General features: G+C 50.6%; 1 protein-coding gene across 1 annotated transcript; it reads right to left on the bottom strand.

Moving 5' to 3' along the window:
- Positions 1 to 115: 115 nt before the first annotated feature.
- Positions 116 to 13,612, bottom strand: NOL6 (nucleolar protein 6). Its single transcript, XM_029920702.1, has 26 exons — positions 13,310 to 13,612; positions 11,828 to 12,034; positions 11,626 to 11,742; positions 8,963 to 9,142; positions 8,453 to 8,621; positions 8,094 to 8,228; positions 7,839 to 8,002; positions 7,630 to 7,750; positions 7,374 to 7,432; positions 7,189 to 7,290; positions 6,866 to 6,981; positions 6,540 to 6,717; positions 6,241 to 6,363; positions 5,969 to 6,117; positions 5,743 to 5,818; positions 5,379 to 5,519; positions 5,119 to 5,236; positions 4,671 to 4,825; positions 4,404 to 4,567; positions 3,801 to 3,953; positions 3,480 to 3,577; positions 2,587 to 2,711; positions 2,375 to 2,464; positions 1,795 to 1,989; positions 1,580 to 1,681; positions 116 to 1,357 (listed from the first exon to the last, which is right to left on the bottom strand). The coding sequence occupies exons 1-26, from the start codon at positions 13,361 to 13,363 to the stop codon at positions 1,208 to 1,210; spliced, it is 3,441 nt and encodes a 1,146-aa protein (XP_029776562.1). The 5' UTR covers positions 13,364 to 13,612; the 3' UTR covers positions 116 to 1,207.
- Between the last annotated feature and the right edge of the window lie 1,485 nt (positions 13,613 to 15,097).

The following is a 15,097-nucleotide window of genomic DNA, read 5'->3' as shown; positions in this document are numbered from 1 at the left end:
TTAGGTACCACGAAAGTGCCGAGAAATCTGTTCAAACATGTTACCTGCCCCCAGAGAGCTTACGTATAGGAGACGAGGTTAAAACTATGTGAAAACAGCAGAAAAGCCAGGAACATGGGGAAATTAAGTGATTAATTTTAAATCAGACTTTAAAACAACAGAAGAGTTCACGCCCTGTATGCAACTACGAAGTAAACTAACAGGCAGTAATTGCTCTCATGTTTCAGACGAGAGAAAGAGCACCTCAGGCTGGGGGCGAGGGAAGGGTTGGAGGAGGAAGCACAATTTGAGCTGAGTCTGGAAAAACAGCCAGGATTAGGGGAGATGGAGAAGGGAGAGGCTGCTGCAATGGGGTGTGGACCGGGCTGAAAGGAGGCAGCACCGCCCCCCCACTCTGGCACTGAGAGCTCCTGGAGAGTAGGACTTGCAGCTTGTTCCGCCTGCACCTCCTACTTCAGGGATGCAGCGGGGCCGGGGGCTCAGACACTGAGTGGCCAGGGCAACACAGTGCTTTCTATAACTCCCCCGGATTAGGAGACCACGCATCCCCCTTGCCCCTTTACCCACCCAGGCCCTTCTGTCCTCTGTGCTTTCCCATGGAGCACCCTGGGAAGCAACAGCACCCACATGGGAGAGCACGGTGTCCCTCAAATGGGCTCTATTCATACATACAGAGGCCCCTGCCCACTGCTCAGTGCTGATATTCTGTGACCCTCATGAAGTGCCACACCTTCTCTGGGCCCCATTTAAAAGCCTGACACTGCCCTGAGGGGCATACTAAGGTCTAGGCACACATCCTAGCAATAGAAGGGGAGAGAGCCTCAGCCTTGGGCACATGTCCTCCTCTCCATACTTCTGGAAACATCCTAAAAGAAAAGAAAAGGGAAAAAAAAAGCCCAGACCAAGGCTGACAGGTGGATGAATCTCCTGGATTCATTCAATTCACTGAACTGGCTTGCCTTCCTCTTCTGAGAGTTCAGACAGGCCGTGGGGACTCCGTAGGACACCAGGCCCTTGCCCTGATGCCGAGGCATTGGACAGAAAATTGGGGCAGGGCTTTTCTCAGGGAACATCTCTGTGCGTTCAGGCCAGCAGGCACTCCACGGAGGACCCGTATGCGACGAGGGCGGAGGTCATGCCATTGGCCTCTTGCTCTAGAGGTCTGCAGTTCTGCTGCACACCTTCAGCTTGTGCCTGTGGCTGGCGGTCACACAGTCCACCTCTCACTTCGGGCCTCCACGGACTGGACCAGGCCTTCACCCAGGATGGCAAAGTCCTCCAGGATCGCTTCTACATTGGGCACCATCACCAGCTCTCCACCTTGAGACACCACCATGTGCCCCTTTGTGTTGGATGCCTAGGGGAACCAGAGAAATATGGACTGAAGTGTCACAGAGAGACACCCAGAGACACCAAGCCGGGGTGGGGGCGGGAGCACCCGCAATAGTAGAGGACACACAAGACACATCCTTCACACCTGACCCACTCAGTCAGGCAGCGTGCCACATACAGACATGCATGCCCACATGGGACCACATGTACACACTCAGGAACACACACTTATCGTCAGCCAGCACACCTTGAAGGGCTGGGGCTGGAAGCTGGTGGGCTTCCAGAGGACACCGATCACGTCTCCACCATGCTGGTCATAGAAGAAAAGGGCCAGGTCCCCAAAGGCCTCCTAGGAAAGGGCAGGACATAGATAACATTACACATAGACACCTGAGGGTCACCTCCGTGGTGACTTCACCTGGAAGCCCCCTCCCCAGATTTAGTCAGCCCTTTAGGACCTACCCTGAGCTGCGCCAGATAAAGCTGAGGAGGATCATAGCCCAGAACAGGCATCAGGGACGAGGGTCCTGGCTTACTGAGCAGGCCACGGCAGAAAGAGGCAGCAGGTGAGTCCACGGCCTGGCGGTGACGGGGGATGTGGCGGGGAGACAGGCGGATCAGCACGTCATACATATCCAAGGGTGGCCGGAACACTGTCTGAGAGAGGGCAGTGCCCACTGAGAGTTGGGAACTGAACCACAAAGCCTTCCCCATGCCCACCTTGGTGCCCTCCTTCCCTTTTGTCTGACCCCCCATTAGGGGCCCAAGTGGCTTATCTGAAAGTGGGAACACCAGGCCCACCTGGTGTCAGCTTAGATCTTTCAGAACAGGCTAGATAAGTGAGGCCTGGATAGAGTCAGGGCCCTGGTCCTCCTGCTGTTTCCACCACCACCAGGCACTGCGGGCAGCGTCAATGCCTTCTATGGATTCAGTCTTGCCAAAAAGGAGACTGAGCATCCCTTGAAAGCCCCTCTAGCTCCAGACTCCCAATGTTCAAGGGCAGAATCCCTAGAACTCGAGTCACTTTTGGTCAGCGGCTTACCCTGATGTCCCCAGGCCCCCGGGGATCCATTAGCTGCTTCTCTAGGACAGGCAAGGCCTCAGCTGCCAGGACCACGAGCTGCTGTAGGATCTGAGGGGGTACACACAATCAAATAGATCAAACCTGACTGTGGGTCTTTCTTAGCTCATGCTGGGCCTGCTTTCTCCTTGAGAGAGAAGCCCACAAATTTGGAGGGAAGTATGGGATTGAACCTGGGGTGATGGTCCATCCTGTGTCCATACAGAGTTTTTACGATCCTGGGGGGTAAGGATGACCATGACCGGGAGTTGTGTCCGAGTTGCCAGGAAGCCACTGCGGATCTCCACCTGCTCTTCCACTGTGAACAAGACGGGTCCTGGGTCAGCTGCCCCTTTCCCCAGCTCTACTACCCTAGGTCTTCCTACTGTACACCCAGCAGCTGCCCATCACAGGGATTTTTCCAGTGCCCCTCCCCCAAGAGACAAAGGCAATGAAAAGGACACCATGTTTGCCTCAGTTGGGTGGGGCGTTAAACTCCCAGCCTCAGCCCAGAGGCAGAATTTTCCACTGCCTGGCACCCCATTCTAGTTTCCGGGCCAGTACAAGCTGAGGCCTGCCCCTGACCCCCTATGCTCCACACACCTGGGGAATTAGGAAGCTGACACCCTCCTCTCTGCTTGGACCAGGAGCTCCTCATGTTACAACTGGAAATCATCACCCCCATTCACCAAGAGGTCTGGACATCTAGTCTAACCTGGGCCCTTCCCTGATCCCCACAAGACTTCTCACCTGGTGTTCAGCGGCCCCCTTCTACTCTCCTCTCCCCTTCACAGCCACCACCAGGTAGCTTGTTTACCACCCCTAGTCCATTCTGTTTCTGAGCATCATAGGAGCAAACCATAGCTCTATAGCCTTAGAGCTCCCTAAAGCCTTGACCGGGCCTCTTCCTCCTAGTAATTCCCCACCCCAAGGGAGGTCAGGGTCAGGCACAGATACCAGGGAAAGGGGAAGCCACAGAAAAAACCCCACCTAATAGACTGACACAGAATACCCTCGTGTGACCTATGGCTCTGCAATCCACAAAGGCCTGTTCTTGCGGGAGTCTGACCTCAGTCCTACCACTTACCAGTGAGCTCACTGTTGAGGTTGACAATAAGCGGGTTGTTCTTCCAATCAAAGGTTGATATCAACAAAAGGAACCGAAGGAAACCCACCTGGGGGGAGCTGAGAAGAAGGAGTGAGCAGGGCCCAACCACACATCCCAGGGCTTCCCCACGATCTAGACAGTCTAGACCCTTCGGCATGGATGGGGGTGGGGGGCGCCTTAGAACGTCTTCTGTCAGTTTTTTCAGCTACCCCCTCCTATTTAGACTGAAGGTACAGCCGAAGAGATGACAGCTGTCCCCAAGGGGAACTTTCTGGCTAGGGAAAAGATAGAGAGAATCACCTTGGAGGGGTGAAGGGCTCAGGGTGCAGGAAAAGAGCAGCAACCACCAGGTCCAGGCTCTCATCGGTGAGCCCCTCATCTAGAAGCTGGGCGCGCACCCACCGCTTGGCCAGCCGTGCCACACCTGAGAAGGCTGGGTGCTGCTGCTGGAGTCTGCGGTGGGAAGAGGGTAGTGGCAATCAGACTCAGGCACTCAGGGCCCAAGGAAAGCATTTCTACTCCACCACCACTATTTATTAACCTTCACCCAAAGTTGCCCTCTGTACAGAATCTCACATTCCCCTAGCTAATGCCCCAACAGATTGGTCCTATAAAATTCCCATTTCAGGGGTACCGGGGTGGTGCAGTTCGTTAAGCGCCCGGATCTTGATTTCGGCTCAGATCATGATCTCATGGTTCTGTGAGACTGAGCCCCCCATCAGGTTCTGTGCTGGCAGCATGGAGCCTGCTTAAGATTCTCTCTCCCTTCCTCTCTCTCAAAATAAATACATAAACCATGGTATAAATTTACACCAGCTGGTCTCCCAGAGAGACAGGTGGCCCGGAGAGCAGTAGAGGCAGGCAAGGATCTACAGACAGAAGAACCTGTGCAGGTGGCCATACCCATGCAAGGCGCTGGTGAGCAGGGGCAACTGCCTCGTGTCCCGCTCAAGGCGGAGGGAGGCAGGTGTGTCCCTCAATGAGATCATCCCCTCAGGGCTCCGCATTTCCCTCAGGATCTGGGGCTCCCGTTGATAGGCCACACGGATCCGGAACACAAACCCATCCTGTTCAAAGAGGGTATGGGATGGGAGACACGTGTCAGCATGGGGCACCCTAACATCCTGTCCCCTCCCTCTCTGGGGAATCTCTACCCTACACCAGCCTAACCTTGAGGACGTCAGTGTGCATGGCGGTGGCACGACACTGCAGCCCGTGCTGTTGTGTCAGCAGTTCCGCCAGGCGCAGCTGGAAGGCAGCTCGGACCCGGCGTATGGCTTCAGCATCCTGTGGCCACTGACCACTGCCTTCCAGGTGACATACCACTAGGAAGAAAGGTAAGAGGTTCCAAGACTGCAGCATGGAGGGGCCCTGGGTGACTCAGTCGGTTAAGTGTCCAACTTCAGCTCAGGTTATGATCTCGCTGTTCAGGGGTTCGAGCCCTACATCAGGCTCTGTGCTGACAGCTCAGAGTCTGGAGCCTGCTTCAGATTCTATGTCTCCCTCTCTCTCTGCCCCTCCCCTACTCGTCTCAAAAATAAATAAACATTAAAAAAAAAAAAGACTGCACCATGAAGCGGGTATGGTTCCTCTCATCCCCTCCCAAGAGGATCCTCACCAGTCATGGGCTCCACATAAGCTGGACAGGGCTTGTCGGGCCGGGGCAACAGTGAGGCCCGCTCTCTCGAGTGCTCATGGAAGGAGTAGGCTGGTCGGACTGGGGTTGGCGGGAACACCTATGGAAGAAGCAGGGCTGAGGTAGGGGCCCAGGACTGAGAAAGTGAACAGTCAGGAGTTGGAAAGGAGAATGCTGGGGGAGTGGCACAGAGACAAGGAATCACTAAGCAGAAAAGGCTTCCTGACCCCCTTCCACCTCACCTCAGTGTAGCGCAGCACTGGGTGAGCTCCCTGCACAGCAGACACAGTCAGCGGGAGACCTTCCAGCCCCCACAGGAGGCGGCTGAGGTCATCGTAGCAACGCACTGCTGCCGCCAGGGCCTCCTCACCTGTGCTGGAGGTCTGAGAGGAAGAACACAGTCAGGAGGCCAGGACCGTACAGAACCCCACCACCACCCAGGATTTTGCCACAGCTCAGGCTGCTGCAGAGCTAGCACCCCCTCTGCTGGACATTATCAGAAATGCAGCCTGGCTGAGGTGTGATCTCCACCACCTTCCTACTCCAGCCACACAAGCTACTCTGCAACCCTAGCCTTAACCATTAGCCCTGACCCATGACCCTTACCTCTTTCGGGCTTTGGATCAATGCGTCCAGAAGGCCCCCCACATAGTGGACACAGGTATCTGGAATGTCAGCATGGCTGGGAAAGGAGCACAGACTCAGTGTGGGCACCGAGGAATATGGAGTAAGCTGCTGGACATTCACTGCTGGGCCCGAAGCCTGGGCCAAACCCTCCTAAAAGGCTCCCTAACCCACCAGTGCTTCCCAGCATCCAGATGCTAACACTCACAGTGCCAAGAGATGGGTGACCACCTGGTGGGGAATAAGGCGCTTCTGGGCCATAGAAGCTGCCTCCCAGACCACAGCTTCCCGAATGGCTCCATCCTGGAAACGCCGAAGCTCTGAGCGAGATCCCCAGAACTGGCGGAATTCAGCAGCCTGAGGAAAAGGCAATGGGTGGTGGGAGAAATTAAAATGATGGACTCTATCAGAAATCCCTGACAGGACTCAATGCTTCCCAAGACAGAGTCAAATCACACCCCAGACCCCAGAGTTCCTCACCTCGGGCTGGTTGGCTTCAGGACCCAACTCAAGGACACTGGTCAGCCCCTCAGGCCGGAGGAGCAATCCCAGGGTCAGGGTCCCAGAGTCTCTGTGCTTCGGTGGATCCTGGCTGATGTCCCACTAGAAAGTGTAAAAAGGCTGAGCTCAAGCCAAGAATGCCCCAGCTTGACCTGGAAACCTAGTTTCCAACTAGGTAGAAAGATCTAGCTAGAAGGATGGTGTGTCTTTTGTATCCCCTGGGACCCTGGATCTAGTCCTCCTTAAACCCACAAACTCCCTACCCTACAGCACCTCACCTCTAAGACTGGGGGCCGAGTGTGGGCCAGCAGGTGAAGGCGGGACCCCAGACCCTGCTCCAGGAGGGTGGTTAGTGAGCCCAAAGCAGCTGAAACATAGTCCCCACCAAGATCCTGCAGCTCTGGCCACAGCTTTAGCCGGTGACATGCTGCCTGTAGGCGACTCAGTGGATGGAGACTAGAGGGACAAAGAGACAGAATGAGCTACTCCTGACCCCAAGTACCACCCCCTCCCCTAAACCAGGAAGATCTGAGCACCTCTGCCCCACCACTGTAGCTCCTGGGAGAAAGGACCCACTGACATAGCTTGTCAGCCCGAAACTTACTGTAAGACGTGGTCAAAAGCCCGGATCATGGGCTTGGGAGTCATCAGCAAAAACTGGAATCCATCATCAGCTCTGCTGTCCAGCAAGGCCATAGACAGCCGTGCCTCATGCTGTACCTGGGGCCACAGGGTAAGCAGGGAACTCACATGTATGTGAGTTTCTTACCACTATACCCTTCCCTTCAGTGACCTGAGGGCTCAGACCCAGAGACATGCCTGACCTAAGCTCTTTGGAGAGGAGTTTCTGGGGTTCTGGGAGTGGTAGAAAGGACAGAGTCTGGACTGGGACACCTGGGGAATCCAGGAGTGGGGGACCATTGGTACCTGGTGGTAAGTAGAGGCAGTGACATCAGCACAGAGGTTGAGATAGCCTGAGGAATCCAGGAAGACAACGGAGAAGGCCTGGTGGAAGTCAGCCAGGGCCGGCTTGAAGGCATAGAAAGAAGCTAGTCAGGGTTGGGGCCTTACCTTCAGGCCTCCTTGCCCAGCCCGAGCCCTGCCCTACTCACCAAGGAGGGATCCGAGCTGAGACATAAGCTGATCCCATTGACTGTCAAATCTGTGGTGGCTGAAGTGAGCCAGAGAAGAGGGGAGTGTCAGAAGGGATCCTCACTCCTGGGGACCCAGCCCTAATGACACTCCCCTTCCCTCCCGAATTCAGTCTGCCCTTCTGTCTGATGGTAAGAAACTGAATGACCCTTGATAGGATGAGAGGATTCACAGGATGAGTAGAACCCTTGGCCTTTCTGAGTCTAGCCACCTTACCCAGAAACTGCAAGCCGCTTCTCAGGACCTGGTAGCCACTCATGGTGGTGTGAATCTTGCGTGTGGACACAAGGAAGGCAACCAGCATGGAGACAAGGAACCCACTGAACCCTCCCAGGCCCTGAAAAAGAGATGGAGACACAGAGGCCCAAGCTCACAGCCAGCCCACCACTCAGTGAGGCAGGGAAGCTGGGCCACTCCCAACTCACCTTATCCAGTTCCCGCTGCCGCAGCCAGACCTTCAGAAGTGCCACACCATCCTTCAGCCCTGAGGCCGAGCCCAGCACAGTTGACAGCAGCTGCACATGGGACTCGAGGGTCATGTCCTGCAGAACCCACGTGTTATAGTGGGGGGTGGGAGGCTCTGGGCTACCTGTGGGAGAGGGGAAGTCATGAGACATGAAAAGAGAAAGCCCCACAACATCCTTCCCTTCGGCTCCACCTTGACACGGGTGCCTGCTCACCATCCCCTGGGGGACTCTGCCCCCGGTACCAGGCAGAGCGAACATTGTTCTTAGATGGCAGCAGGCGGCACGGGCGGAAGAAGTCAGGTGGAGGGCATGGATGCAGACGTACAGTGACCAGGCGCTCATTCTTCCCTGGGGGAGACAGGGAGTGCTGAGATCCTTCCAGGTGGGCCTCTGTGCCACCCTCCTCCTACCTGAGGGTGCCATGCCCTCCCACCTCAGAATCTGAGGTCCTTGTACCTTCCCCCTCAAACTGGAGGCCCAAGCCTCTCACCTTGGTACTGAGACCCCACGCCTCCCCCCACTGGATTTGTCACCCCATAGTGTGCCTTCCTTCAGCCCACTGTGCTTCCCACCATGTGGCCGAAGTAGCAGCGAAGGTTTCAAGTGGCAGCCATTGGTGTAGGAGAAGTGAACACTGCCAAAGAGGGGGTCTTGGCCCAGGTGATGAGCTAGGTGGGCCAGGTAGAGAGCACGCTTGCGGAAGTAGCGCTGGTTCAATCCGTCCTTGTCCTGTAGGATCTCCTGCAGAGGGTCAGAAGAGAGATGCTTTTTGTTAGTCGGCTTGAGGGCCAAGATGAAGCCAAGGTGAGTCACAGTTTAGAAACCTCAGGAATTTCTGCTGACCAGAGTTCCTAATCAGGGCTAGCAACACATCTAGTTCTCAGATGATGAAGGCAAAGTTCCAAAGGGCAGCAACTGGCCCCAGGGCACATTAAAGCTGCCCTCAAGAAGATACCAGTGGTCTACTCTTTTGATTTTGAGTTCAGATTTCAATCCCCTGGCAGGTGGGAAAGAAAGAGGGACCCAGGAATTTAATGTGGTGAAGTAGCAGGCCTCTCCATTCCCCAAACTCTGGACCTCACCCTGGGCATGGTCACTGCCATGTCCACATTGATGTCCGGCCGGACGCAGGTTCCCAGAAGATAGCTGCCCACAACAGTGACCTGGGCTGGAGGTAGGAAGCAGAAAGAACCCTTCACGGTATAGGGCACTTGGTGGAGGGGTACTCGAACCCCAGCAGGGAGCCAGGTCTGGTCAGTCAGCTGTGGGGACAGAGAGAGTGATACATATTAATTTGATTGCCTCCCTGACATGTCCCCTGAGTGTATAGTACATATCTCAAATTAAACATAACATATTTGAGGGGCACCTGGGTGGCTTGGTCAGTTAAGCATCTGACTTTGACTCAGGTGATGATCACAAGGTTCATAAGTTCGAGCCCCACATCGGGCTCTATGCTGACAGCTTAGAGCCTGGAGCCTGCTTTGAATTGTGTCTCCTCTCTCTGCCCCTCTCCCACTTGCACACAAACTCTTTCGCTCTCTCTCAAAAATAAACATTAAAAATTTTTTTTTTAATTTTATTGGTTTTAATTTAAAATTTAGTTAGTGAAAATACAGTGCAATATTGATTTCAGGGGAATTCAGTGATTCATCACTTACAACACTCAGTGCGCATCACAGGTGCCCTCCTTAATACCTATCACCCATCTGGCCCATCCCCCCAGCCACATCCCTCCATCAACCCTCAGCTTGTTCTCTATTATCAAGTATCTCTTGTGATTTGTTTCCTCATCTTCCCTTCCCTCTCTCATTCTCATATGTTCACGTGTTTTCTTTCTTTTCAAAAACAATTTTTTTTAACATTTTATTTATCTTTGAAAGACAGAGACAGAGCACGAGCAAGGGAGAAGCAGAAAGAGAGGGAGACACAGAATCCAAAGCAAGCTCCAGGCTCTGAGCCATCTGCAGAGAGTCTGACATGAGTCTCAAACTCACGAACCTGAGCTGAAGTTGGACGCTTATCCACCCAGGCACCCAACACCTGTTTTATTTCTTAAATTCCACATATGAGTGAAATCATATGGTATTTATCTTCCTCTGACTTATTTGGTTTAGCATACACATTCTAACTTGATCCATGTTGTTGCAAATGGCAAGGTTTCATTCTTTTTGAGAGCTGAGTGATATCTCGTTGTATATATATATATATATATATATATATATATATATATATATATACACCACATCTTCTTTACCCATTCACCACTCAGTGGACATTTGGGCTCTCTCCATAGTTTGACTATTGCTAATATTGCTACTATAAACATTGGGGTGCACGTACCCCTTCGAATCTGTATTTTTTATCCTTTGGGTAAACACCTAACAGTGCAATTGCTGGATGGGAGGGTAGCTCTGTTTTTAGTTTTGTGAAGAACATCCACACTGTTCTCCAGAGCAGCTACACCAGTTTGCATCCCCACCAACAGTGCAAGAGGATTCCCTTTCTCCACATCTTCACCATCACCTGTTGTTTTCTTGTGTTATTAATTTTAGCCATTCTGACAGGTGTGAGGTGGTATCTCATCATGGTTTTGATTTATATTTCCCTGACAATGAGTGATGTTGAGCCTCCTTTCATATATCTGTTAGCCATGTGGATACCTTCTTTGGGAAAGTATCTATTTATGTCTTAACTGCCCATTTCTTAACTGGGTTATTTGGGTTTTGGGTGTTGAATTTGATTAAGTTCTTTATAGATTTTGGATACTAACCCTCTTTCCATATGTCATTTGCAAATATCTCCTTCCATTTTGCAGGCTGCTATTTAGTTTTGTTGATTTTTTTTTTTTTTAGAGAGAGAGTGTATGTGTGTGAGTAGGGAAGAGGGGCAAAAAGAGAGAGAGAATCCCAAGCAGGCTCCATGCTCAACACAGAGCCTGACACAGGGCTTGATCCCACCACCCTAGGATCATGACCTGAGCTGAAATCAAGAGTTGGACACTTAACTGACGGATCTATCCAGGTGCCCCGAGTGAACTTTTTAAAAATGAAGCTAGATCACATCACTGCTCTACCAAAAAAAGTCCCATCAGTCATTCCTCTTTTCATCTAGAGCCAGAGCCAAAGTACTTGTTTTGGTGAACAAGGCCCTGTGTGAAATTGCTCCTTCCTCCATTGCCTTTATGAACTCATCTCCTTCTGTTTTCTCCTCATTTAATCCAAGGAACATACCAGACTTACTCCTGCCGTTGAGCCTTTATGTTGACTATTCTTCCCTTAGATATCTGTATGGCTGACTCACTTCCTCCGAATCTTCACACTGTCACTTCAGTGAGGCCTACCCCAACTACCCTATTTACAGCTGCAAACCACTCCCACCTCATATTCCCACAATCCCCTTACCTTGCTCTGCTTGCTCCTTTTTCCATAGTGCTTACTGTTTTCTAATATTGCCACACAGTTTACTTGTCATGTTTATTATCTACTTACTATCTATAAGCCCAACATTAGAAAGTAGGCTGTTTTCATCACTGATGTCTCCTAAGAACACAACTACTACAAGGAACATAAGTGTTTGCTGAATGAATGAACACATGGTTGACTGCACTTCCAGCTGAGCCTCCTGGCAGTGAAAATGAGCTCCCTACCCCCCACCCCCTCTGCAGAAGAGCAAGGCCTTGTTTTAGAGGTCTACACTGAGGACCTCTCCTGGACTTCCCAGTTCCTCACTCTATTTGCCTCACCTCTGTCTTAGGAGTTGAGGGCACCTTTAGGACTCGCTGGTGGACCTCCCGTAAAAAAGCATCAATCCGCGCCTTCTTTTTCTCTGGCAGCCTCACTTCCTTTAGTAGCTCCTCTACCTGTAAGAAGAGATAGGGGAGAGTCCTTCAGCCTCAGGGTTCCAAGCCCAACCCTCTAACCCAAGCCCCAGCCACCCAATAGTACCTGCAAACGAAGTAAGCTGGAATGGAACAGACTCTCAGTCTCCCGAAGGCGATTTAGCTCCTCATTGGTAGGTTCCTTGTACAGTTCTGCCTGGCTAAGCTTCACCGGCTGCAGGAGACCATCCACTGGAGATCCAGCCAAGGTACACTTCTTAGAGGACTCCTTCTTTCCTTCCTTGCATGTGTCTTCCAGAGCTAGTTCCATCACCTGTGGCCAATGAGAAGAGAAGCCAGTGTGAAGTCAAGAGTGTGTAGCATCTACTGCCTAAAATGCCACCATGATAGGACATGGGTAAATGTTTGACAGGCTTCTGTTTGCTCTTTTGAATAAAAGTCAAACTGCAAAACCCAAGATTATCATTACTTAGAAGAACATTACTGAGCTCTAGTCTTTTCTTTTTTTTAATGTTTTTTATTTATTTTTGAGAGAAAGAGACAGCGTGATCATGGGAGGGTCAGAGAGAGAGGGAGATACAGAATCTGAAGCAGGCTCCAGGCTCTGAGCTAGCTGTCAGTACAGAGCCTGACGTGGGGCTTGAACCCACGAATCGTGAGATCATGACCTGAGCTGAAGTCGGTCGCTTAACCAACTGAGCCACCTGGGCGCCCCATGAGCTAAAACCCTCGAGTTGAAGGCTTCCTGTCTATTTGACAGCACAAGCATGGAGCTTGGCTTGGAGTTGGTAGGGGTAATAGTTGACTGAGCCCTGACCTAAGCAATGCCTGAGCTCCTTGTATTTCCAGGTACCATGCATAAGGAATCCTCCTCTTCTGCTGGGTTTGTCCTGGTAATTTACAGATGCCATTTCCACTCTTGCTCTTTCCAAATTCTGCCAGGCTCTACCCTCGCCAGCAATCCTGGACTATAGATTATATCAGTATACATTAAGTGGTCAGTATTGGAAAGAGCTAGAACTTACTGGCTCTGGAAAGTATACTCTGTAAGTCATCCAATCCTCAGTAACGCCAGAAGAAAATGTACACTTGAAGGAAGTCAAGGTTCCACAGGTAGTATGCCTATTCTGTCAGCAGGCTGCACACCCTGCACACCCGGGTCTGCAGGATCCTAAACCTTCTCCCCTGCAGCTGTAGGCACCCCCTCTACTCCACGGTCCTAAACCCAGGAGAGCCTTACTAGAGGGCTCCAGAAGGACCACCATGTCCCCCTACGTTACAGCGGTGAGCACAGAACTAGGCACTAGAGGTCAGATTTCATCCAATGACAAGAAAAAGAACCTGGTCGGGAAAATGACTGACGTCGCAGAGCTCTCGAAGGAGTGAGCTCAGTAAGCTTTATTGCTTCTATCCAAATAGCGTCAGGTTCCATCCCCCGGGCCTGTCTCGGTTCCCCAGACTGGGGACATGGAGGACTAAAGATCCTCCAGAAGGGACCGCCACCGGCGGGGACTGCTCGTCGGCGAGCTGTCAGGCTCTGCCACCTCTGGCATGTAGAACATTCCTTCCTCCCAGACGGTTCACCCACCTCCGACTCCCCAGCTGCTCCCCGATGTTGCACTCCCGCAGGGGCCGGCCCCATCACTCCAAGTCCAGGTCTTGCTCAGGCACTTCGGATTCAAAGCCCACGTGCTCGGCACAACTTCCCACCTTGGCCGAATTGCTGAACCCCCGCCACAGAATTGCTGAACCCCCTCTAAAGAATTACGGAAGCCTCACAAAAGAACTGCGGAAGGCTTGCGGCAAACTCACGGCACCCAAAGGGAAACTTCCAGGACCCAGCAGTAAACTTCCCGCACCGCGTGGGGACTACCCTCGTGCCGCAGGACACCGCCCACCTCCAGAGCCATTGGGTGAGTGCCCGATCAGTGCCTAGCGATTGGTATCTGTCACTCTCCAGGACCGCCCAACATGGGGGAGGGGCCAAACAGGGATCTCCGATTTACGGTCACTTTGCGACGCCAGACCGGAAGCCTGCTTAGCGGTCGTTTGCTTTTCCTTACTTCCGCCGCTTGCGTCGTAAGGGGAAAGGCGGAGCTAGTTTGGGATTGTTTATTTATACCAGTGATTTCTAGCTTTTTATTCATACACCACATTATTTCAGTTATGTCCGTTTTGTCAGTTCCACCTCCAAAATATATCTTCAATTCGTTCATCCTTCACTGTCTTTAGTGCCAAGTTTAGTCTAAGTCACATCATCTCGTGCCTAGATTATAAAACCTTTCTGCAGTTCATTAAATTTTCCAAATCTACCAAAACATTGTAATACTAATATAATGAACTTTCATATATCCTTCACCTACCACCCATCGTAACTTAGTGATAATGCTTTGTCTAACTTGTCTTTATGTATTTACATACTATTTTGCAGACCCACTTAAGAATTAGTTGTGCACTTCCCTGAATACTTTGGCATTGATCTATGGAGAGCAAGGACTAATCCATAATCCAATTATAAAATTCCGGAAATTTAACCTCTATCAGTACTATTAAAATTTGGCTCATTATTCCAATAATACTCTTTACATAGTAGCATTTTATTTCCTGATGTAAGAGCATGCATCAGTTTGATTGTCATGTTTCTTTCCTCTCTCAATCTGAAATATTTGCTGAGCTCCCTGTTTTATTGGTCTTTTATGACAACATTTTTGAACAGTATAGGAAGTTTCATTCAAAAGCTTTTAAATTTTTTTGAGTACTATATATGCATATGTATGTATGTGTATGTATGTAATTGTAGATATATATACAATACACATATACAAAAATTACATATATACACATATGCATATAGTATTACATACATGCATTATATAATCATAATATATCATTGTACATACATATGATTATGTATATATAGAAGAATTACATAAGGTAATTCTTTCTAATTACATAAGGTTTGAATATATATAAACCAAACATACCTATGTAACCACCTCCCAGAAAAGCAGCAGAACATTTCCTAAACCGTTAGAGTCGCCCCTCATTTGGACATCTAGTCATTATGCCTCAAGAGTAACTACTATCCTGACTTCTAATAGTGCAGACTAATTTATGCAATAGCTTTAAAGGAATTTTTCATAAGAGTGGTCTTGTCCTTCTTCAAGCCATTTTCATGTAGTTTCCAGAAAGAGTGTTCTGAAACTATCATTCTCTCATGTGACTCTCCTCTTAAAAACTCTTATTCATATTCAAATATGAATTTTAATAAAACCTCAATCAGTATGGTCCTTCACTGGCTATCCCATCCTTTTTTTTTGATACTCCACCCCTTGGAAAATAAAGAACTTATGTTCTTTTTTAAAATTTTTAAAAT

Source organism: Suricata suricatta, chromosome 13, assembly GCF_006229205.1.
Source record: "Suricata suricatta isolate VVHF042 chromosome 13, meerkat_22Aug2017_6uvM2_HiC, whole genome shotgun sequence".
Classification (NCBI taxonomy): domain Eukaryota; kingdom Metazoa; phylum Chordata; class Mammalia; order Carnivora; family Herpestidae; genus Suricata; species Suricata suricatta.
The sequence above is the reverse complement of the archived record's forward strand: the minus strand, read 5'-3'. Positions and strand labels throughout refer to the sequence as shown.